The 23,472-nt window shown below is 37.6% G+C and overlaps 1 protein-coding gene across 2 annotated transcripts in view; it reads right to left on the bottom strand.

The window, feature by feature from the left end:
- Window positions 1–11,545, bottom strand: part of EDIL3 (EGF like repeats and discoidin domains 3) — a 541,530-nt gene extending 529,985 nt beyond the window's left edge. For both annotated transcript variants that reach the window (XM_043464715.1, XM_043464716.1), the window contains exon 1: window positions 11,424–11,545. In XM_043464715.1, coding sequence (XP_043320650.1) covers window positions 11,424–11,490 — 67 coding nt within the window. In that variant the 5' untranslated portion in view covers window positions 11,491–11,545. The remainder of the gene's footprint in view (window positions 1–11,423) is intronic.
- Window positions 11,546–23,472: the final 11,927 nt, after the last annotated feature.

Raw genomic sequence — 23,472 nt, 5'->3', positions numbered from 1 at the left:
AACACAGCAGAAGAAAAGATGACCCTGATTCCTTTGGAGGTGGCAATTTTGTCAGGAGGGTGAGAGAATTATGTAACTTTTTAGGTCTCTGCATTTGCATGAACAAAACAGAATTTTTGCAAACATTTCAATGTATATATGTGAATAAATTAGAAAATATTGTACTCAAAAAACAGGTCAGACAGCCTAGTATATGAGTTATGTCAAAACTTCAAGAAACAGAAAATTCCCTCCACCAGACAGAAGTCTCCCTTAATTCTGCCTATCTACTAGTGCCCCAAAACCAAGCTGGGTAAATACAGCTCAAAATAAAACTTATAAAAATAGATGTAAACATCCCAACTAAAATATTGCTAGACCATATTCAGATATACTTCTAAATAATTATACACAGTGGCACAAACATATTACAAAGCTACAATAACTAAAACCATGTGCCACTGTCACATTAATGGAGAAGCAACCGAGTAAATATGTCTCTGAACTGATGCAAATATATACTATCATTTAGTATAATACATGCTTCATTTTCCAACAGCTGTTTTAAGTCATGTTGGAACACACAGATAACCGTTGGTGGGGAAACAAATGGCAATTCATACACATTTAAATATGATAACAAAAGCAGAATTCATAAAGGAAAATAAAACATATTTTACAAAATAAACTTGCTTTGACTTTTGCATAATAAACATAATAAATATAAAGACAAATGAAACTTGAGATGATACTTGCAAGATATAAGTCACTTCTTTTAATATCTTTGAAGTCAGGCTTGACATAAATGCCCTACATAAAAATGAAATTCACTGTTGAAATACGTACCACCTCCTTCTAACCTCCAAGACAATTTCCTTAGCTGATTCTCTGTTTCTCTCCATTAGAACGTAAGCTCTAGTGAACAGGAATTTTTGTTCACTATCTGTAATTCCAACACCCAGAACAGTTCTTGGTGTCCACTGCTACTCAATAAAGTTACTGAATAAATCATAAAACTAGTAATTTGATATTTATTGAAACAAGTTTCTAAATATACACTAAAGTGTCACCATTAAAACTTTTCTTCAATGAACATATACTTTTAAGTTCAAAGATAATTAAAACTTCAAAACCAAGATAAGGAGTTAACTGCCCCTCAAAAAACAAACAAAAACAGCCAAAGTGTCTTTCGTATCACATAAAAAGGAGCAAAGCAATAGATTTTATAAATTTTATTCTACATAATCCTTTGCCATTATATCTTTTATAGACATATATGCCATTTTCAGAGCTTTGAGACTGGCAGTGGAAATCACACAATTCCTGGGGTCACAAGCATACAAACTGTTTCAGAACCACTGAGGCATTTAAGAGAGGCAGAAGTATAGTTGCCCGAAGATGAATAAAGAGCAGTTTGCGCTGACATAAAGATTGTCATGACACAAGCAACTCTAAACAGAGCTATTTCAGAGGCTCTGGGCTCCTGGGCAGACACAGCACCCAGGCTGTCTTTTCCTCTCTGCCAAGTACATCTGGGTTCACAGGTATCACTGTGTGGTGGGATGAGGAAAAGGAGATAGGTTTGGAGGAAAGTCATTGCTGGTAGAGCTCATGGGAGTGATCGCCAGGATACTGGGCAATTAGCAGATGAAAGGGCTACCTGCAGCTTCTTCACCTGACAAGCAAAAACACCAAGTGTTTTGCCTTTGTTGCACATACTTTTCTTGTCAACTTTTGATAATAAAATGACAGTCTGAAGCTTACTATCTTCCATATTCAATGACTATGTTATTGCAATTTGATAATTTAAGGTAAAACCCAAATCTTGATTTTAAAGTGTTTATAAGTTAGACAGCTGTGGAAACAAGTAGGTAATTTATTTAGTCAGCTCTCAGCGTTTGCCACTACTTATTTATTGCTTTCTAAGAATGTATCACTTGTGTCACAAATCACACGTCACTGCATCCGTGCGTCAAGTAGATAAGAATTTATTAAATGAGCTAATGGGTCTATCAAAGGAACACTTTTTTTTTAAACCAGTGAAAGATTTATATATGAGCCGAATTGTTTTTCATCCATATTTTTCACTCATTCATGTACGCCATTCAGGCAACAAATATTGAGTACCTACTCTATACAAGGCATCATATTTGCAGGTGGATATACACATTAATAGCTTCCCTGGTGGCTCAGATGGTAAAGAGTCTGCCTGCAGTGTGGGAGACCTGGGTTCGATTCCTGGGTCGGGACGATCCCCTGGAGAAGGAAATGACAAACCACTCCAGTATTCTTGCCTGGAAAATCCCATGGATGGAGGGGCCTGGCAGGCTACAGCCCAAGTGGTCCCAAAGGGTCAGACACGACTAAGCGACTTCAGTGTCACTTTTCATACACATTAATATTCTTCCACCCCCATGAAGCTTGCAAGAATACATTACAAACGAGAGAAAAACAAATAAGCTAACAAGCAAGTGATTATATGATTTTTGAAAAATGCTATAATTTCAGAAAAGATCAGATAATAGAAATTGACAGGAATATACTCTGTGTGTGTGTGTGTGTGCATGTGTGTGCTAAAGCCTCAGTTACTTGGAGAAAGCTATCAGAAAGATTCTCTGAGGTTGTGCAGTTTAAGCTGAGGAATGATCTGGGAACAGAAAATGGCAGCATATCGGAGGAGATACTTAGAAATAAAGAAAGCAATAGGAAAAATACAGGAATAGACATGGACGATGGTTTCAAGAGCCAGCAGGTACCTAAAAATGGAGATGGGAATATTTAGTGTTGGGAACTTCCAGGAAGTTTAGAACTAGAATGTTAAGAGTCACAAGCTTATGGGGGGCAAATGATAGAGAAAAAGCCTTTGAGGAAGTTCAGGATGTTGTCATGGTCAGTAATTGGCTCCAAAGAGAGAAGGAAGTGTTATATACTGATGGAAAGGAAGTGCTAATGTTGTACTGAGAGGCAGTAAGAATAGTTTCTGCAAAAGCAAGTAGTACAACTCCTCCTTCTCATCTTGTGAGTTTAAGAGCTGAGGAAAAAACAAAAAATAAAAAACACCAACTATAACTACCTCGAGCGAAATGGGATAGCAGAAAAGATTTAAAAAAATATATAAGTTGGAATCAGAACACAGAGAATCAAGTTCAAACTCTATTATTGGCTGCCTGAATTACAAGACATGTTGAATGTACGTGAATTGACTTTCTCAAACCTCACGCTCCTTATCCATTAAATGACATTAAGAATGTTCTGCTTATGTCCCCTAGAATAGATACAGGAAATGCTTATGAAATTTAAACTATTGTTTTATTGTTATTATTTTAGGGCAATAAACATAAAAGTAAATCATGAATGGTTCATTTCAACTATAACATACTGTACATATGTACAGAACAAGATATTAACAAAGTGATCTCATATTGGATGATGTAATTTTCATTATTTTGTAAAATATTTAAAGCAAATACAATTCCAGTTTTAAAATGTGAATCATATTTTGGTTAAATAACTCAAAAGAAATCAGAAAGTATAATTTTCTAGCTGATAGGGTTTGAGACCATTTGGTGCTTTTGTTTGGCTACAATTTCTTAATGGGATTACACAAAAATAAAATTAAATGAGAATAGCATGTAAAGCAAATAAAATACCTTCATTAAACTGCAGAAATGAAAACCTAGTTAACCTCTAAAATCTCTATGTCCTACATTAAGTATCTGTTAACCTTTAAAATCATTTTGTCCTGCGTGACATATATGAAAATTACAGGGAAAGCATACTCTTACCATATCAAACTGAGCAACAGTGGAGAAGTGGAATCCTAGAAAACCAAGTAAATTATAAAAGTCAAGTTGAAGTAAAACTGAATGGCAAGATTTTGAAGAAAATGCATTGTCAATCACTTCTCAACTTCTCTTTAATTCCTGTCTTCCCTATTCATATGACTGATGCATTTGTCTGAAAGACATATTAACCCCTTCTGACCAAGTATACACCAACCTTTATTTCTGAAGATGAAAAGATGTACTGATGCTTTACCAAATTAAATTTGAAAATTTAAAAAAAATTGTCCTAAGAAAGTAAACATAATTTGTCCCTTTCACAATATCCACCAGTTAAACAGAAACTGGACATGATGTGTGTGTTCTACAAAAAAGAAAATCATTTAACAAAATCTCTCCATGACATATAGGATGTGTGGCGTATTGAAATACAGCATAGCCCAGTATTTAAGAAAGCAGGCTCTAGATTTAAACTGGTTCTATTTCTGATGAGATACTTAGTAGATTGTTTATTTGAGAAATAATTTAACCTCTCTCTCTGTTTTCTCATTCATATGTAAATAATAATATGACTCGCTTCATAGAATCCTTGTGAGAATCAAAGATGGTACTTAGAACATGGGAGCACATAACAAGTATTAAATAAATGTTAGATTTACTAACTAAAGAAAAAAATCAAATGTCCCTTGTTAATTTATCTAGCAAGATGCTTAAACAGTCATGAAAGAAAAAAGATGAATAAAAAAATAGGAAAGACTGTGTGGAGAATATTAGAATTCAATTAATATTTGGAGCCAAACATGTGAGAAGAAAAGGGTATTAGAGATGTGAGCACAGATAAGATTGGTGCCTATAAATGGGAGACTGCTCTACACTACTGAGAGGGTTTTCGCAAAATATTTCCAATAAAAATATTCTTCAGTGTTCCCACTTGACTGTTCCAGTCTTCTCTGCTCAAGAGTCATAAGCCTATTTGACTTGGGCTGTGTTCACAAAATCTCCAGTGGCAGTAAAATGTAAATGGTCATCCTAACCTCAATACAAGAAGAGGAATATTGTGCATTCCCAAAATACATGCCTTTATCAAATACCAAGCATAAATTTAAAAGAATGCATGGTGTCCTGACCCATCCAGAGACTACTTTCAGTCATACACAAAACCATTTAACAAGAGATTAAAACTTTGGCCTTTGCATCTATGGACTGTTACACTATAGTAAATTATTTTTAAAGAGACTGATCAGTTTGATACAGACCTGTTTTAGAAAATGGAAAGAGTAAAGCTTAGCTCTAGAGTCAATTTTCTTTCTCCATAGTAACAATCACATTCAAAAGTGCTTTAGTACTTAAAAAGCCTTCACTTAAATTCTTGAACTTAAATCCTCCATTCTACTTCACGCACTATTAAATCTTCTGTGGAACAAATCCTACATGGCTACTATCATCATCATAACGCATATGGTAAAAACAGATAGCGGTACATTTTCTTCTAAAATATAACCAAATAATTGCAGGACATCTTATCTGCATTCTGATATCTACTTCTTTGCTACAAAATTGAGTCCAGTATTTGATCATTTGTACCTTTATTCATTACTTTAGGAGAAATGCAATAATATATATATATATAAGAACATAATCTCTGAAATGATGGGAAACAAAGTTTCAAACCAGCATATTCTTCAGATATGTCTCTTTTACCTTTAAACAGGTTTTCAAGCTTAAACATTTTGGACAAAATCTCTTCAATAATACACACATCTCAGTGCCTTTGTACCCCACAAATGTTGAACATATGGGTAGTGAGTCTTTCCCTAGTATACAAGATCATATCTGCATCACTTAGGGCTACATTCTCTGACAGGGTAAAGCCTTTTGGACTTTAGGCTTAGCCCCTCACCCATCCCAAATAAAGGTTCCTAGTTTCTTACACTGTAAGGAAACTTTGCTTTTACATATACTCTGTTCAATCTCCTCTTTGTCTAGTAGCTGCCATGTTTTATTGCTCTGATTAAGCCTGACTTATTACCTCATATGCCTTTAATTTGGGGATTCAGTTTATAGTGAGCCTGGGAACCAAGAGAATAGACTCTTCTATATGATTTAAGGCAGAAATGCAATTATCTGTTTTAAGTGGTTAGGAGATTTTGATGTTTTCTCCTACGTTCTCAACTCTGTGCTGCAACTAAAGCAAGAGACTTCTCTCCAAGTGGGGTGGATATAAACTATTAACTACTTGACAGTTTTAAGCAGGACCCTCAGATTAAATCAATGTGTAAAATCCTGAATTGCTCCATAATTCAGATCCTAATTTATTTCCATTTATGTTTTAAACCTCAGGAGTTAGTAGTAGCAGCTTTACATGATCATTTTTTTATTTTTTTTTGTTCCTCACAAGAAAGCAAACTGCAAATGCCACAATGTGTTGGAGATTTGCAACTTTTCAATGATGACAAATTTTTATACTGGATGCTGTGCACTAGTTGCTAACCAGCAAAGAAATATTGGGAAAGGAGTTATTTGAGAAGGTCTCTGTCACAGAAAGGATATACCACTGGAGACAGACTACTTGGCATGATATCAGTGACTTCATAAAAAAACTGAGAGAATTTGTATAACAGAAATGGTGCAATGGTGAATTTGTTTTAATACTGTTAAATACTGTATTACTGTTATTAAATACTGTATCACTGTTTAATACTGTTTTAAGGGTTATATCAGCAGATGCTAGAACCTACCTTTGAGGAAAGGTTATTCACTAAGGACCAATTAGAAATAAACAATGTCAAGTCACTGACAGATCCTGAAACACAATAACTGTCTGAAACAGGTAATAATAAAACTTTATCATGTCATTTATTCTCTTTTGGCAAGAGAGAAACTTGCATACACTTTAAACATACAGGAAACATACACTTTAAAACTGTGACAAAAAGAATAAGTGGTAATGTCTTTCAGGACTATAGATCTGCACATATAAATAGTTGAATATACATCCACATAAATCAACAGAACAGCATTTCCATGTATAAAATTTACAGTGGATATGGAAAGTAAGCTTAAAAGTATTCCAAACATTTCAGTAATAATTGCTTTACTACAAGTGCCTCTTAGCTCGAAGTGCATTTCCTTGTAAGTTACTCAGGAAACCCCTGAAAAATAAAGGTTCAACCTTGACATATATTTATTTCTGTGTGGTCATTAGAACTACTCTGCCTTCAAGTTAAAGTCCTGTGATACAAGCAATAGGTCCTTACAACTCACGTTCCCTCTCTTTCTCAGGGGAGCAATGAAAACTAACAAAATCAGTTTCACAGAAAGTAGAAAGTCACTTTATGTGGATTTGCATATAAGCATTTATTCCTTTACTCCCCTCAACCTGCATCCCTCCTTTAAAAATATCTCCATTGATTATCCTGACACCTGCTGGCAAGGGCACAGTGCATCCCAGTCTACTTTTCCCTTAAACAATTCCTACAAAGCAAAGACTGTTTAGAGATATTTTCAGTAACAATTAAGTGGCTGTTCATTCAGTTTAAGTACTTAATTTCTAGCATTATCATGTAGCCATGAGAAAATTTTCAATAATCCATTTCACATAGCCAACTACTTAAGTTTTGATATATAAATACAGGTTTCTTTCATTAACCAAAAGATGGTAATCATTACAAGGGCTGTGACTTAAAAAACAAAAACATGCTAGACATCTTCCTTAAAACACAGATAAGAACTGAATAATAGGAACAGCTTGGCTTTGGTTTTACATGATTTTTTTAAACATATTAAAGTCAGCTTGCAAACTATTTGGGGAATAAACTCGAACTCACATAAACTTATAGGAGTAAACTGATTAGCTATGAGAGAATCCATACAATTAATTACATATTTGCAAAATTTGCTGTTTCTCATCTGATCTGAATTGAGTTCTGAAATCCACATGTTTTTTGTGGGTTTCTTTATTTGGCAAGGAATATAATGAACTTACTACATCATAAATGATGCTCAAAGCTGTTTGCACCTGCAAGTATATTCAATAAACAAATATCAGAATTAACCCTCTTAGGCTTTAGGAAACTCTCAAATCAGTCAGGTTTTCACAACTGGATACAAGTGATAAAATTACAGTCCATCCCATTATCAAAACCCTTCAAAAGATGAAAAATTTCAAAAATAAATTACCTAATTAACATTTTTATCTTTAATACCAGCGAAAATAAGAGTTTGGACTACGTATTTAGAATCTAAAAATTGTCAAATTTGTACTTTGTCATGATTTTGAGTAACCAGGCTTCTTTAGTTTAGTCATATATATTTTAACCCTTTGCATTGTTATCCTTTTCTGAGAAGGAAAAGTCATATATCTAGCATTAAAGGCAAGTTTTAGTAAAATGTTTATTAAAAATACCCTACATCCTGAATACACATTTTATATAAACACTGATAAGATATTTGGGAAAAATAAGAGTTTTAATTTTGAGAAGAGTTTAGATGTAAAAGACATTTGCCTGGTTTTGAAGATTTTTGTAAGTTCAAGACCACAGTAGGGAGAATAGACCGTTTTCACTTTTGTAACCCTTAATTTGTAATTTTATGTGTCTTCCCCAAACCATATAAATTTAAAACAAAATGCATTTCATCTCTAAGAAAATATTTTAAAATAATCAGAAAAAAATCATTTAGGATGGGGGTGGGGGTGGGGTAATATGTTCTGTATCATAACAGAGGTCAAGGCTTTGCACTGGTATCAAACTCACAGCAGGATACTTTATCTTCACTTAGTTATTATGTTTAATTTAGTATTTCAAAATTATTATTTTTAAATGTTTCACTTAGAATCTGAAGTTAGCATTTAAAGTATAAAATTAATGAGCATGTAAATCAGGTAATGAAGACACTAATGTGTAATAATTTTTTAAAAAGTACAGAAATAAATCTGTTATTTCAGCAAAGACACTGTTATAGTAATTATAGAAGCATGGGTGTTTTTACTAGGAGTGAGATTTTTCAAGTACTAATTGATCCCCATGTAGAATTAACTAAAAATCACCACTGATTAAAAAAGGAAAGGCAAGTGCCAATGATTCATAGTATTTAGGACACGTCTAGACATTTTTAGATAGTGCTATTTGCTTAAAGACTTCAGACACAAGCTGCAAGCACAGGGACAGATTGCATAAGATATCACGTGCTTGCTGCAACTGTATGCATGTATTGGATTTTTTAGAGCAACCCATAACGATGAATAATTTAAGAGTTAATAAAATATTCAATCTGACTGATCCATTGGTTTAATTTTAAAATAAAAATGACTAATACAAAGAATTACATGTCCTTATTAAATCTTAGTCATTAATGCACATAAATTGCAACCCACACAGGGAACCAATTCATAAAAGGTATACAATAGGCAAACTAGGTCTGGGGAGGTGGGGTGGGGGCAGCACAAGGGAAATTCTCATGGTTAACACTGGCTTCAATAAGTTTGCTCAAAGTTTAATTGTTTGCGTGTCATGCAAGATGCACTCTGCCTTTTTGCAGGGCTAAGGGAGAATAAATTAGAGAGATGCAAGTGTAGCAAAAAGGGCTCAAGGAAAGCAGTCCATTTCTTTCCTACAGCCCTCTATCCCTTTCCCCCAGGTTGACAGGAATAAAGAGAAATCTACCGAAGAACGTGGAGTATACAGTGCCAAAGCATTGTCTAGGAGCCAGAAAGAGAGCCCAGGCGACATACTAAGGTTGGACTGCCTGGCAGAGTAAGCTGTTTAGGTGCAGAGCTGGGAGACAGAGAGTCCGGACTCACGATGCCCCAGGTCTCCCGCACCGGACCTAGGGAGGCAAGCGCGGCCCCAGACGCTAGACGCACTTTCTCCTCCTCCACCCACTCAGCCCTCCGCCTCCACGCGGGGGCCGGGCTGACGGTGGAGGCGATGTTGGCATGGAGTAGGTGCCCGTGTGTGCCTGAGTGTGTGCTCTTCGGGTTGGGGTGGGAATGCAGGCAAGGAAGGAAGGTGGAGATGGCAGTGCCTGCTGGTTCCCCTTCCATTCCTGCTAAGGGATCAAAGGGCTGGAGGAATCCGGACGGGAAACGAGAGAAAGCAGAAATATCGGTAGCTGGAGCACTGCCTTTTTCATATCGATGAGAGACTCTGCAGCGCAACTACAGAGCCATTACCATTCCTTCACCTTCAGTGGAGTGGCTGCCTCGGCCGGATAAATGGAAGGGCACGTTGTAAACCAGGGAGGCACACACCTACACACGCCTACAGGCTGGGGGAAAACAGCCACATTCTGGGGGAAGAAGGGAGGGAGCAGGGAAGCCCCCCTCCCCCCAGGAAAGGCTCGACCTGGATAGCTACTAGCTGGGCATCGAGGGCATCTGGCCAGGAACACCCAGCTTCTTGGGCAAATTGTAGCCCAAGAGTTCACAATTCTCCTGTGAAACAGACAGACGGGTGCTCGGATAAACGGTGTACAATATTCATGCAGTGTCTAATATCAAATGGATGAGTCAATGCATGTTTTAATCCAGCTACCTTTTTGGAGAGGCACAGCATTTTAAACCCTGTGCTGCACTCAGCTCTCCACTTGAAGCAGCCTGCGGACCGTTTCATTACCCACAGAACCCTTAGAGGGGGCCGCCCGCATATGTGGGCGCAGAAGGGACTCACCTTCTGGGTCCACCTCCGACGACCCACCCAGGGTCCCTGCTGCTCCCCCTGGCCCTTTCCAGGCAGCCAACTTCAACCCAAAGCTAGAGGAGATGGAGCCAGAACGACTTGTATTGACAAGCCATCCTTCCCAGGGACCTGGAAGCCGGCTACGCAACTCAGCAGGAGAGTCCTCAAAGTCTTGTATTTTATTTTATTTTTTTAACAGACTGGTTTATTTCATGCAAGTCGTGAAAACCACCACCAGACCAGCTCTTACAACTTTTCCGCTCTTGGGCGGGGGCGCCAGGGCTGTCTTGCTATGCACGATTCCTTATTACCAAGAGTTACGCTTATACTAGAAGGAAATGCTGAGCAAAGCTCGGGACCTTTGGGGTTACAGGAGAGGCGGGTTCCTGGGGTTTTTCTGTTATTGATGCAGCACGTCCAGGATGGGGAGACGGGTGCAAGCCGAAGGGACTTGTCAGACCCGTCTCCACCGCACCCACGGCCCAAACTCCTAGCACCAGGCTCGGATTTGCAAATTGCTCAGCGTGGGCCTGGCAGTAAGAGCACCGCACCCTGGAGGCGGACAGCCGGGTGGTTCTCCAGCCTCTTCCCCTTTCAACTACTCCACGCCCGGGGCGAGCTAGCTTCTCTGGCTCCCCAGCGAAAGCCCCGCCTGGCGCCTGCATCCGGCATCACCTACTGGGCTGGGGAGGGTTTGCTTGGCGACCGTGAGCTGTGCAAAATTTCTCTCCCGCCTCCCCATCTTTCCTAGATCTCATCTGGGTACCCCACACCCCCTTCCCAGCTCAGCCCCACCAACACTCCGCTCTGACTTTGCAAAGCACTTTTTCTGGGCACCCAGGATAGGGCGCGCAGCCTCCTCCGGGCCGCCCACAGGGCTCGCCACTCCGGGCGCGCCCCCGGGACCGCCTCCAGCCCCCTTCGCGGGGTCTCCCAGGGGGACTCGGCGCCTGTCCTGCCGCCAGCCCCCGGCCCTTTGCCTCACCTCTGCAGAACTGAGGAACGCTGAGGCTGAGCCCAAGCAGGAGCCAAGCAGCTGCCGAGCGCTTCATGATCCCGTCTCTCGGACGTGACCCCGATGGTCAGGGGTCTTGGCGGAGGGTAGTGTCGCCGAGGTGGCACCGCAGGGCAGCGGCAGACCCCACCCCGCTAGAGGATTCAAGAAGATGTCTTCTTCCCGCAGCGTCTCCCGAAACAAATTGTCGGAGAGAGCGAGAAAGAGGGGTGACCCAAGAGAGGAATGTTGCTTCCCCTTTCGCCTGCGCTCCGGTGGCGCCGGGAGGTGGGCGAGCTCCGAGGAGTGGCCGGCGGGCTCAGCCTCTGCGGCGGGTGGGTCCCGGCCGAGGCGCGGCGGGTGGGGCGGGGCGCCGGGTCCCCCGCGCCCGCGGACCCGCAGACGGTGCGCTCGGCTCGGGTCTCTGCGGCCGGCGGCTGGGCTGCCGACTTGGAGAACAATGAAGCGTGAGCTGGCGGGGAGCGAGCGAGTCGGCGGCCGGGAGCGCACTGTGTACAAACAGAGGCGGCGTGCGTGCGAGCCTCAGCCTCGCGAGCGCCCGCCCGCCCAGCGCGCACCCCCACCCGCCCCTTCCTTCTTACTCCCTCCGCCGGCCTCCCCCTCTTCGCCCCACGCCTCCTGTCTCTCTCTCTTCTCTGTCTCAGAGGTGGCTCCTTCTGCTGGAAGAGATGAGGGAGACAACGGCAGCCACACCCTGGCACCTGCCGCCACCTCTGAAGTTCCTAACAGTGCCTGGACCTTCTGCATCCACGCCAGGGACTCCCCCGGTTAAGGAGACGCACACTCGGAGCCTGAGATGCCCCTGGTTTCCAGCCTGGACTTTATAATGAACCACGTTAAGGAATCCCCTGAAGTCCCCGTTTGCAGTCTAGCCAGGAAAAGAAGTTAAGAGGTTTTGAAAAGTGGCTCTCTTTGGGGCACAAAGCTACTTGAGAGACAGAACGCTGCACAGACATCTGTCCTGGAGTCTCTGGAAGCACAACCCCGTCAGCATGCAGACTTTCATCAGCTCAGACAGGGGGGTACTCTACTGCTGATCTGGCCAACCTTCAGTTGGCTCTAGGGTTGGGGAGAGAGGCTTGTGGGCTCCTCTGTAAACCGGAGCAAAAAGGTGAAGGCACAGGGCAAGTGAGTGCCAGACACATCTCCTTAAGCAGGACATTTGTTTCAGACGAGAAATGGTTGGGCAAGTTTGGGGACCATGTAAGAAAATAAAAGGCAAGGACAGATTCTTGAAGCATCACTATAGGAGATCACATTTCCTTGCTACCCACCAAAAACAATATAGATCGACTGGCTTTTGCAGTCGAAGTGGCTGAACCAAAATACAGCCCATGGCTTAGGGCAGTGCTTACTTCTCTATTTTCCATTTAAACTATTTGCTTAGGGTATACGGATTCAGCTCCAGCAGTTGCAGGTACCAAAATGAAAGTCTCCAAAAAAGAAAAAAAAATTTTTTTTTCCTTCTAAAGAGGGAAGTAGGGAGAAAGACAGAAAACACATACAGAAAAATTGAAGGAAACATTCTTGAAGGAAGGATTTTTTAAAATGCACTAAGAAAAAGATAGCAGAAGACAACTGGTCATGCAACTTCTTCTTTTGCTTCCTTGAGGCCTTTAAAGTTCCATTTCTACCTTCCTTTGGAATCTGAAGTGAGATCAAGGATGCAAGACTGATGGAAAAGTAACATTGCATACTTCTACAGAGAAGTTAAAGTATTATACCACCGGCAAACAAACAAAAACTATGGTAACAACAAAAATTAAGTGAAAACAAGGTTTGTTCACATCTCATGTTTGGTGGGAGGTACAAGAACATTTTCTTAAAAATGACTTTGCTAAAGGAAAGAGGGAGAATCATATATTTAGAGTCTGCTTTCTTACTGAAAGCCATACATGTTAACAGCAAGGTGTCACTGTCTAGAGCTTCCAAAAAGCAGCTGTAAACAATCAAATTTCAACTTTCTGGCTCATCACCGTTACTTAATTTTGAAAGTACACTATCAGTCATATGGTGATATGTCCATTATAAAATATCTATCTTTTTGACTCTTTGGAATGAAATGTTTAATATTAGTTTTAAGGTATTATTCCTCAAACATAGTGCTAAATCTCAAATATATATATATATATATATATGTATGTATGTATAAGTGCATACATATGTATAACCAACAAAGATCTATTGCACAGGGAACTTGACTCAATATTCTGTGAATCTGAAAAAGAATATATATATGTGTAAGTATAATTGAATCACTTTGCTATATAACTGAGACTAATATAACTCAACTCTGCTTGAGTAAAATTAAATTAATAGCAAAATAAAATTAGAAACTAGTGACTCTGTGATGAGATATTAAAGGAAAAAAGTATGCCAAAAGTTTTGTTTACTTTCCTATTTATTCCCTGTTTATTTTCACTTTTCTGATAATATATGGCCTCAATAGCAATGTTAGGAAGTTAAATAATTTTTTTGGCAACAGTGTACATTACTACCATTTTATCTTTCTTTGGTTTTAGTTCTTTAAAAAAAAAAAGATCCAGGAGAGCATAAAACTACATTAAAATGCATATTCTGTGGTCAAATGCCTGGAATTGTGACTATAAATGCCATTCTTATTACCTAGTCGTCGACTTGTAAAATGTTTCCAGTTTAATATCTCTACTTTCTTAAGTACCATTTTTAATCAAAATTTGATATATAGTCTTAGAGTCTTATAGTTATACTTCCTGGTACATAGTTACCCCTTTTTTCCCCCACTTACTGATAATGGTCATGTACTAATAAGCCTTTTATTTGAAAAATTCCAGGCACTTTACCTAATTTACATTTATAGGACTCATTTCACTCTTGCTAGGCTTATATATAGCCTCTTCAGAAGTGGAATATAAGAAATGTTAAAGGATCACAAGAAACAGACATTTTATAAAAGGAAAAGAAAAGGTAAAAGGGCAAAATTATTATGAATTCTTACCTTACATCAAGTGCTAAGGGACCTTTACTAATCATGTATAGTCTAACCTACAGTTTTATAGCTTCTCCAAATATATGCCTAGAGCACCAAAAATGAATCTATATATCACATGAAGACAGCAAGTCCCAAAATATTTTCTGCAGGCTTATTTTCCCCAAGATGCTAATGGGGGAAAAAAAGTTTCATAGTCAAATAATTTTGGGCAACATCACCTATCAAAGCAGTTCTTAAAGATTCATGGTGAATGTTAGCATATTAAAAACTTTGAAAAGTCCTGTGATTAAGAAACTTTTTCAAAAGTGTTAATCCACCATTCTGTAAGCTTAATTTTTTCTTTTTTTTTCTTTTTACTGAGGAAAGCTTTTTCTCTGAACACCTGTTAACATATTTTATTTAACACCACAATGAAAACAACTTAAGAAACGTTGTCTGAAAATAAAGCAGGAAAAAGTATCAGGAAAACAAACAAAAAAGGGGCTGTGGAAAGTTAACTTGTTTTCAAGAGCTATTCTTATTGGCTCTGCGTTTACATTCTGGAGCAGAACATATCTGAATTGGAATACTCTCTCTCTCTTTAACTCTTTTAACATAGGTAAGCCAGTTAATTGCCAAGTCTCAATATTCTCATCTGTAAAATGGAGTTAGTAAGAGTATCAAACTCCTAGTGGTAAATTATTGTGATTGCAAAAGGGCCAAGGCCAGTAGTGGGCACACAGTACTGATGATGACATGATGGAGACAAAATCATATACAAAATCCCAAACTTTTGTATGTGATTTTCCTCAATAGCTGATTATCTCAATTGCCATCCCCCACCCCCATTAAATTATCTGGAAAAATTTTAACTCATCTTTGAATTGACCAAGCAGCAAATAACATCAAGGTAGCATTTTGTATTCCTGTAATTATTGAGTGATATTTATAAATAAACTAGATTTAGGAAGAGTCAGACTATTTGATCAAATTACACTCAGTACCATTATTAATTTTAAAAACCATTTTGTGCTTAAACACTTTGTTTTGCATTTCAAAACATCTATTTTCTTTAATATCCAAAATGACTCTGGAGTTAAATCGCAGCATTGTGGGATCAAAAGCAGAAAACCCAGTCAAGGCCACCTGAACTTCTGACTTACAGAACTGTGAGCTGATAAACTGGTGTTTTAAAACTGCTAAATTTGTGGTAACTTTTAAGCAGCAAGGGAAAAGCAATACAATAAGTCACTATCATCATCCCTTTTTTAGAGAGAAGGGATACAGTACAGCTTGGTTAAGTAAATTGTCTATGGTCTCAAGATCAAGTCAGTTTGAATGGAGGAACCACTTTACTGGCAGCAATTATAGAGGGTCAGCTGTATGCTAAGCACTAATCCATCTTTAATTCTAGTGCTTCACTAAGTCACCCAAAAAGCACTTTTGAAGTAAATATAATTTCTATTTAACAGCTGAGGAAACCAAGGATCAAAATATCTAAGCAATTTGCCCAAGATTAAGGCGGCAATGAGGGATGGAGGCAGGAGCCCTGATCTGAGCCCTGGTTTGATTCCAGGAGCAATTTTCATAACCATTGTGTTGTAGCCATCTATTTAGTCACTGTTCTAACTTGTTTCATTCATTTATATCTTCAATTTAAGTGGCTATAACTGTAATTGTCATTTTTTAGTATAGTCTGAAACCTCTTTGACCTTGATTTATCATTGTAAAGCATACTTTGAGTGTAGCGTTTCAAGTACATTTTAAATTCTCTAAAATATTTGCATAACTCATAACATTTTTTCATTGCTCTCCATAAATACCACACTAATTCTTTCCTCCAACTCTCTGCTCCTCCCGTTGTCCCCATTTGAAAAGAATTCTTACAAATTCTGCTAGCTGAATTCCTGTCTCCCTGTCAGACCTCCCAAATTATTCCAGCACCACAGAACCATGATTCCTTAGAGTTAACACTTCTTGTTTTTATCTAGTTGTTGCATTGTTATTAGCCTTACCTTTTCAAATAATTACAAATGGATCTTGCCATAAAGATAACTATATTCCTTGGACATAGCTGAATATGTTTTAAACTTCTTATGAACACTAAAAAAAAAATCATTTATAAAACTACGCATTTTACGCCAAATTAAGAGTTCCCAGTCTTTCCCAGCTCGGTTCCCTGATGGATGCTCTTTCTAGAACATATGCAGTGTCATTACACAGGAGTGAGCCTCTGACTTTAGGGTCTGACCCTAGTAAGAGAAATCTAATGTGCTTCTTATTCCTTCCCTCGTGTTTCCTGCTCAACTTATTGAATGACTTAGTTTTAGGTCCTTAAAATATTTTTTTAATAATTAACACATGCACATGCATGTAGTTAATACATGCAGTCCCTTCGATGGCACAGTCAGTCCTAAAGGAAATCAACCCTGAATATTCATTGGAAGGACTAATGCTAAAGTTCAGTTCAGTTGCTCAGTCATGTCCGACTCTTTGCGACCCCATGAACCGCAGCACACCAGGCCTCCCTGTCCATCACCTATACCCGGAGTCCACCCAAACTCATGTCCATTGAGTCGGTGATGCCATCCAACCATCTCAACCTCTGTCGTCCCTTTTTCCTCCTGCCCCGAATCTTTCCCAACATCAGGGTCTTTTCCAATGAGTCAGCTCTTCGCATCAGGTGGCCAAAGTATTGGAGCTTCAGCTTCAACATCAGCCCTTCCAATGAAGACGCAGGACTGATCTCCTTTAGGATGGACTGGCTGGATCTTCTTGCAGTCCAAGGGACTCTCAAGAGTCTTCTCCAACACCACAGTTCAAAAGCATCAGTTCTTCAGTGCTCAGATTTCTTTATAGTCCAACTCTCACATCCATACATGACTACTGGAAAAACCATAGCCTTGACTAGACAGACCTTTGTTGACAAAGTAAGGTCTCTGCTTTTTAATATGCTGTCTAGGTGGGTCATAACTTTCCTTTCAAGGAGTAAGCATCTTTTGATTTCCTGTCTGCAATCACCATGCTAAAGCTGAAGTTCAAATACTTTGGCCACCTGATGCCAAGAGCCAACTCATTGGAAAAGACCCTAATGCTGGAATAGATTGAAGGCAAAAGGAAAAGAGGGTGGCAGAGGAAGAGATGGTTAGATAATGAACACGAGTTTGAACAAACTCCAGAAGACAGTAGAGGCTAGGGAAGCCTGGTGTGCTACAGTCCATGGGGTCACAGAGTCAGACACAATTTAGCAACTGAACAAACAACAACATGCACACAACTAAAGCTCAAAGGCCCAAGAGGGTGTAGGGATATAGAGGTGACAGGGATATAGAAGTTTCCTTCTTGATGACATTCCCTGCTTACATAGGGTTTCTGCCACAAGGCCAACAGCTGTAGCTAGAAGCTATTGCTGCATACTTTTCAAAAGATATGCATATATACACATACAAACACACACCTTTGCACGTGTGTGTTTATAGTGTATGTGTACACACACTGTTCACAATATTGTTAATTATTCAATAATTATACAATAATATTGCTAAATGATACAAACATTATGCCTCTTGCTTCTTTTCATCAAAAAAAAATTATATATTTCTGAAATTGCATCAAGGACAGGCATAATTTTTTTTGTAACAGAAATCCTTTTGGATAGATACTTGTTTCAAATCTTTTCTGACTGCAAGCAATGTTGCAGTGAATGCACATTTTGCACGCATGTTCACTACATGAATGTGCATTAGAATAGACTGCTAGAAGTGGCATTGTTGGTTGAAGGTGCGTGCATTTAACTTTTGGTAGATATTGCCATACTGCCATTCATAAAAGATGCATGAATTCATCCTTCCACCAATAATGCATCAGAAAATCTGTCTTCCTTACATCTTGGCTGATACAATGTGTTTGCAATTTGTGGTCTTGTCAATCTTGCAGATAAAAAATGGTATCTCAAGATTTTGAATATTTTTTATTAGGAGTGATTTTAGCAACTTTTCATATATTTAAAAATAATTCATATTTTCTTTATGTTATCTACATTTTATATGTCTTACCCTTTTTTTCTACTGGACTGCTGACCTTTGTCTTGATTTGTAGGAGCTCTGCATATAAAAAAGAAGTTAGCCCATTGTGCATCATATTTATGTCAAACAATTTATCCAGCTAGCTTATAGCTGTTTTGTTTGATTTTGCTATGCTAAAATGTTTTATATTTGTAATGATGAAATTTAACCATCTCTGCTTTATGATTTCTAGGTTTGATTTTTTGCTAAGATAGATTCTCACTATTCTGAGTTTATAAACATGTTCTCATATTTTATATAATAATTTTATGGATATTATATTTTCATATGTATATTTACATTTCTTACCCAGCTGAAATTTATATTTTGTGGAAAAGGGTAGTACAGAGCTTACTTATTTTATAGAAAACTACTACTTTTATGAAAGCCATTAATGAATAAATTCCTGTCTTCTTTACTGATATGAGATGCTAACTCAATCAACTAGTCATATATATTTGGTTCTACCGACTGCTTTTACAGACTGTTCTATTGGTTTATCTATCCATGTGCCAAGACCACATTCTTAATTATGTTTATTTAAAACATTTTTGATAACTGATAGAGCAAATAGCTTCATCTACTTCATTTTAAAAAATATTCCCTGACTAATACTATACATATATTTGTCCCCATAAGGACTTTAGAATGAGCTTGTCTAGATGAAATGAGAGAATATGCACATTTATAATTTTATTATTGCTATCTATATATCCAGGTTTTAAGTTCCCCTTGTTAGGTTTCTATGTACATGTTTTATCTTTTTATGTACCTATTCAAACAAGGGTTTTTTTTTTCAGTTATGTTTTGTAACTAGCTATTTATAAGAAGGGTATTTGTGTGTGTGTGTACTTATACTCAATCACTTTATCAACATCTTTTATTGTTTTTTACTTGCTTTACTCTTTTACAGTTTTTTTAGTTGATTCTCTTTCAGATATACAGTTATATCATCTGAAAATAATATTAGTTTTACCCCCTGTCATATTTTCATACTTCTTTTCCCCACGAAACTGTTACAACTGCTGCAAAACAAATCTAAATAAATGGACACACTTGTACAGTTCCTGACTTATGTGACTATTCTAGTGACCTTTTATGACAGAGCATATGGCCTCTGGTTTCCTGGGTCCAGGGCAGTTGGCATAGTTATTTTATACATACCAGTCTTTGCTCAAAAAATATCTTTAAGGAGTGAATTACTGTCAGTGTAGAAAGGAAATAAGTTTTCATAAATGTACAGGATAGGGTTTGTTTTTTTTTTTTTTTTAAAAAAGACTCTTTTTTTGCCAGAAAGAAAGTCTTGTGAAGATTTGGTGGGATTGGATGATGTAAACTTTGAGGGTGCCTTTGACAGGATCCTGGAATTCAATGTCTTTTGATGTAAAACAAAATGATAAAAACTTCTTTCACGCCCACCATATTCATAGCGATTTAAATATATGATTACCTGGGGGAAAATGATATTGTAACAGTCCAAAGGACAATTTTAGACTATTGCCTCTTTTATCTAGTTTTCATTGGCTTTCCCTCTCTTTTTCTCCAAATGGGTATTTGTTTAAAATACACAAGACTTCTGGTTTGACACATCAAGCATAGTAATTAGACCAAAGCTAAATGAAACTCAAAGAAAAATGTTTTTGTCTCCATAAACAATGAATGTCTAAGATTTTATTTGATTTTCCTGGTTCCAAAAGACTACGACTTAAGGAGAAAAGTCTCCAATAAAAAAATTTTGCAATCATTGCTTCATCTAAAAAATTCAACGAAATACATTTTAATATATGGTATGTTGGCAAATGCAGATTGAAATACCGTTTGTTTCTTCAGCCATGGGGAGACTAACACTTAACATCCCGTGTTTAATATTGACATTGATTCTGTTACTTCTGTCTGAAGATAAAACGCTCCTAGCACATTCCCTAACACAGTGATTTAAATACTTTACTAAAGTAAAATAAAATATTATGAATGTTCATATGACAGCTCTAATTTTTCTTAAATTATTATTGTATTAACATTATATGAAATATTTGATTAAATGTTTTCAACCCATACTTTTCCCAAACTTAAAACCATAATGTCTATATTAAATTGGAAGATGAAGGAAATATGGCCCTCACTGTGAAGAAAATTATAACATCTTGACCTTATTGCCTTTGAGAGTTTGCAGAACAAAATAGTAATTTGAAACCAAGAGATTTTTAATAAGGTTTTGAACACACAATAACAGCATGCCTTTTTTGTTGTATTTGATGATCTTGGGGACTTTAATTCATAGAGAAGCTCTCATTTTTCTAGAACAAAACCATAAAGCATATATAAAAACAACTATGAAGCAAAACTTCACCACTGTCTTGCTAAATCCTTTGAGAATTCAGGGATTTATAGTCAGATTCTAATCATTATCTTTTTCTTAAGCATATACAGGAATGCAACTTGACTTGTAATACAATTTATGGTCTAAAATATAATGAAGTAGATATTTTGAACTGAAAAGTTACAGCTGATATAGTAAAAACCCATTGCAATTTGGGCCTTCAGTTATCTAGTCATCAATAAAAAGATTAAAATTTCCCATTTATTTAGTGGAATTATTATTTATGATTTGATTGTAAGGAATAAATTCCAGACTATTTTCTATTTAATAATGTAATGAAAAAATTAACACAAATTTGAAAGTAGAGATTATAAAGCAATCTAAAAATCAGTTTGTTTTGTTTTCAATGATGAGTTTGGAGGGTACCTTAGATTGTTTCAAATTATAGATGAGTAAATTTAGCAGGCATTCAAATGGAAGGTTGCCAAAGATTTTAAAATTACATTTGTCAACTTTCAAAAATAAAATTAATAGGGATATTTATATGTAACCTAGTTTCTGGTCTTCCTATTTACGAGTAGGATACAACATAATAGTGTGTAAGGGAAGGGGTGGAAATGTTTCTAGTATTGCCTTTGATGATATGACTCAGCATCAGCTGAAAATATCTTTGTATTATTTTAACATTTTCCTTTCCTATATTAAATGATGTGTCACTCTGGGCTATGGCTCAAGCTGGTGACTCAGTTCTGCCCGAGACTCTGCCTGGGAACCTTAAGCAATGACTGAAAATGCCCAGAAGTTTTCCCTTTGGAAGAGCCTTTGTTCTGATAACTTAAGTGCATATACTATTGACCCACAACTTTTAGCCAGTTTACTTAAAGGAAATTGCTAAACCCTTTAATAATTCTTAACCATAACAAAATATTTTCTTGTTTTATCTGCTTTATATTCTATTTATATTTGAATTATAATATTTCTTTTAGCTTTTTTACTTCTTCAAATGCAGAAGAAGAATCTTAGGAATTTTCTGAATAGCTTACATCACTAACAAGGGGATGGCTAGCCCTTTTGCTTCCAATTCTGCAGAATCCTTTCTAATGCTAAAACAGCTCTCCTTTTTCAGTCCCAGATGGTAACTTTGCCCTAAAAGGCAGTCTTGTGGAGGAGGTGGGCTGCATGGAGCTTAAATCACTGCTTTTGGCAGTGGCTAAGGACTCCTTCCTATGGGAGTAATGATCACCATCTCATAGACAGCCCAGGATAACAGCTAGATTACTGCTGCTTTCTAAATTATAAGATCACTCAGTCCTTAATAAACAAATCTATGAATCAAAGATAACTCCTGACAGTGACCAAGCCTTATATTCAGCCCACAGTATGGGGCCAAAAGGAAATTGGAAATCTTTATAATTCCTTTTATATTATTCACTTCGTCTAGCACCTCCAGACAAATCTAAATAACTCTTGGTAGTATGAATTTCCAGGGGCATTCTAGCCTGACTACAGTGTCAGAAGTGTGCAAATGTGAGCAAGGGATACAAGTTCTTCATAAGCTGGGTGGTCTCTGTCCCTTGCAGGAATCTCCTAAGCACCTGAAGCTGAGAAGGAAGATATATCATACCTCTTAGTATAAGCCTTTATTTATTTTTTTTTTGAAAGCTGAAAATTTATTTCACTAATATACATAAGTTCACAACAATGAACAGACACAGAAAATAGCAGTATATACAGAATTTGACTACTTACAATACATTACAATAGATAATAGGGCATTTTATAAACAACTCCATATAGGATTAAAATCTTTCCAGGGATGGTTAATTCTATTTAGCAGACATGTAACAAATCATTCCTATCAGGGTAAGGGAGGGCTTTCAGTGTTGCTATAGAGTACTTTTTAAAAATATCTGCCTAAGTGACATAAACCACAGTAACTATTAAGAGAACTTATTCCATGTATGCTTAGTGTTATTAAATGAGTTTTCTGTGATTTTAAATTGTAATAATTTTTTTTAAGAAAGCTATTTAAATTTAACTGTGTTCACTTTGACCCTAGCTGAATTTTTATAACAAAGGTGAAACTCTTTGCTCCATACCTCATTTTTCTCTTTACAAAAGTAGGATGCATTTAGAAGCCTGGTACTATTATTTCTCTCCATCTGCATTTATCCTGTATATGCTAGTTCTACATCTAAACACAACTTGTAATGTAGAAGTTATGATTATTTGAACCCTTTTGTATAAGCCTTTAAAAGAAGTAGTGATTCCCTCCCTAGTCCATTTAAACAATTTTGTGGTTAAGAGGTCTAACAAGGAAGTTACATTCTAGGTTGATTTTGTCCCTTCTTTGAAGCCAAAGTAGAAAAGGAAGGGAAGGAGGTGGTGAGGGGGAGGGAATGTGTCAATGTCTTCCCAGGAAGGACAGTGAGAAGTATTCCTCTCTAAGGCTAAGGGTATCCTCATGGATAACTCCTGATATCTGGATAACTGGAGCTCAGAGTGCACATTAGAATGTGAGAGGCTGCTGATGGGATAGGGTGGGGGTAGGTAGGTAGTGAGTAGGGATAGTTCTAGAAGGGTCTGAAGCAGAACCTTCAACAGAAGTTAGGAAACAAAACACCTGGATAGCACATTACAGGAAGCTGAGGCCTCAGCAACCATGAGAGAAGAATTTTTTTTTAA

This window comes from Cervus canadensis, chromosome 4 (genome assembly GCF_019320065.1).
Source record: "Cervus canadensis isolate Bull #8, Minnesota chromosome 4, ASM1932006v1, whole genome shotgun sequence".
Classification (NCBI taxonomy): Eukaryota; Metazoa; Chordata; class Mammalia; order Artiodactyla; family Cervidae; genus Cervus; species Cervus canadensis.
This window is presented reverse-complemented; position numbering and strand designations above follow the sequence as displayed.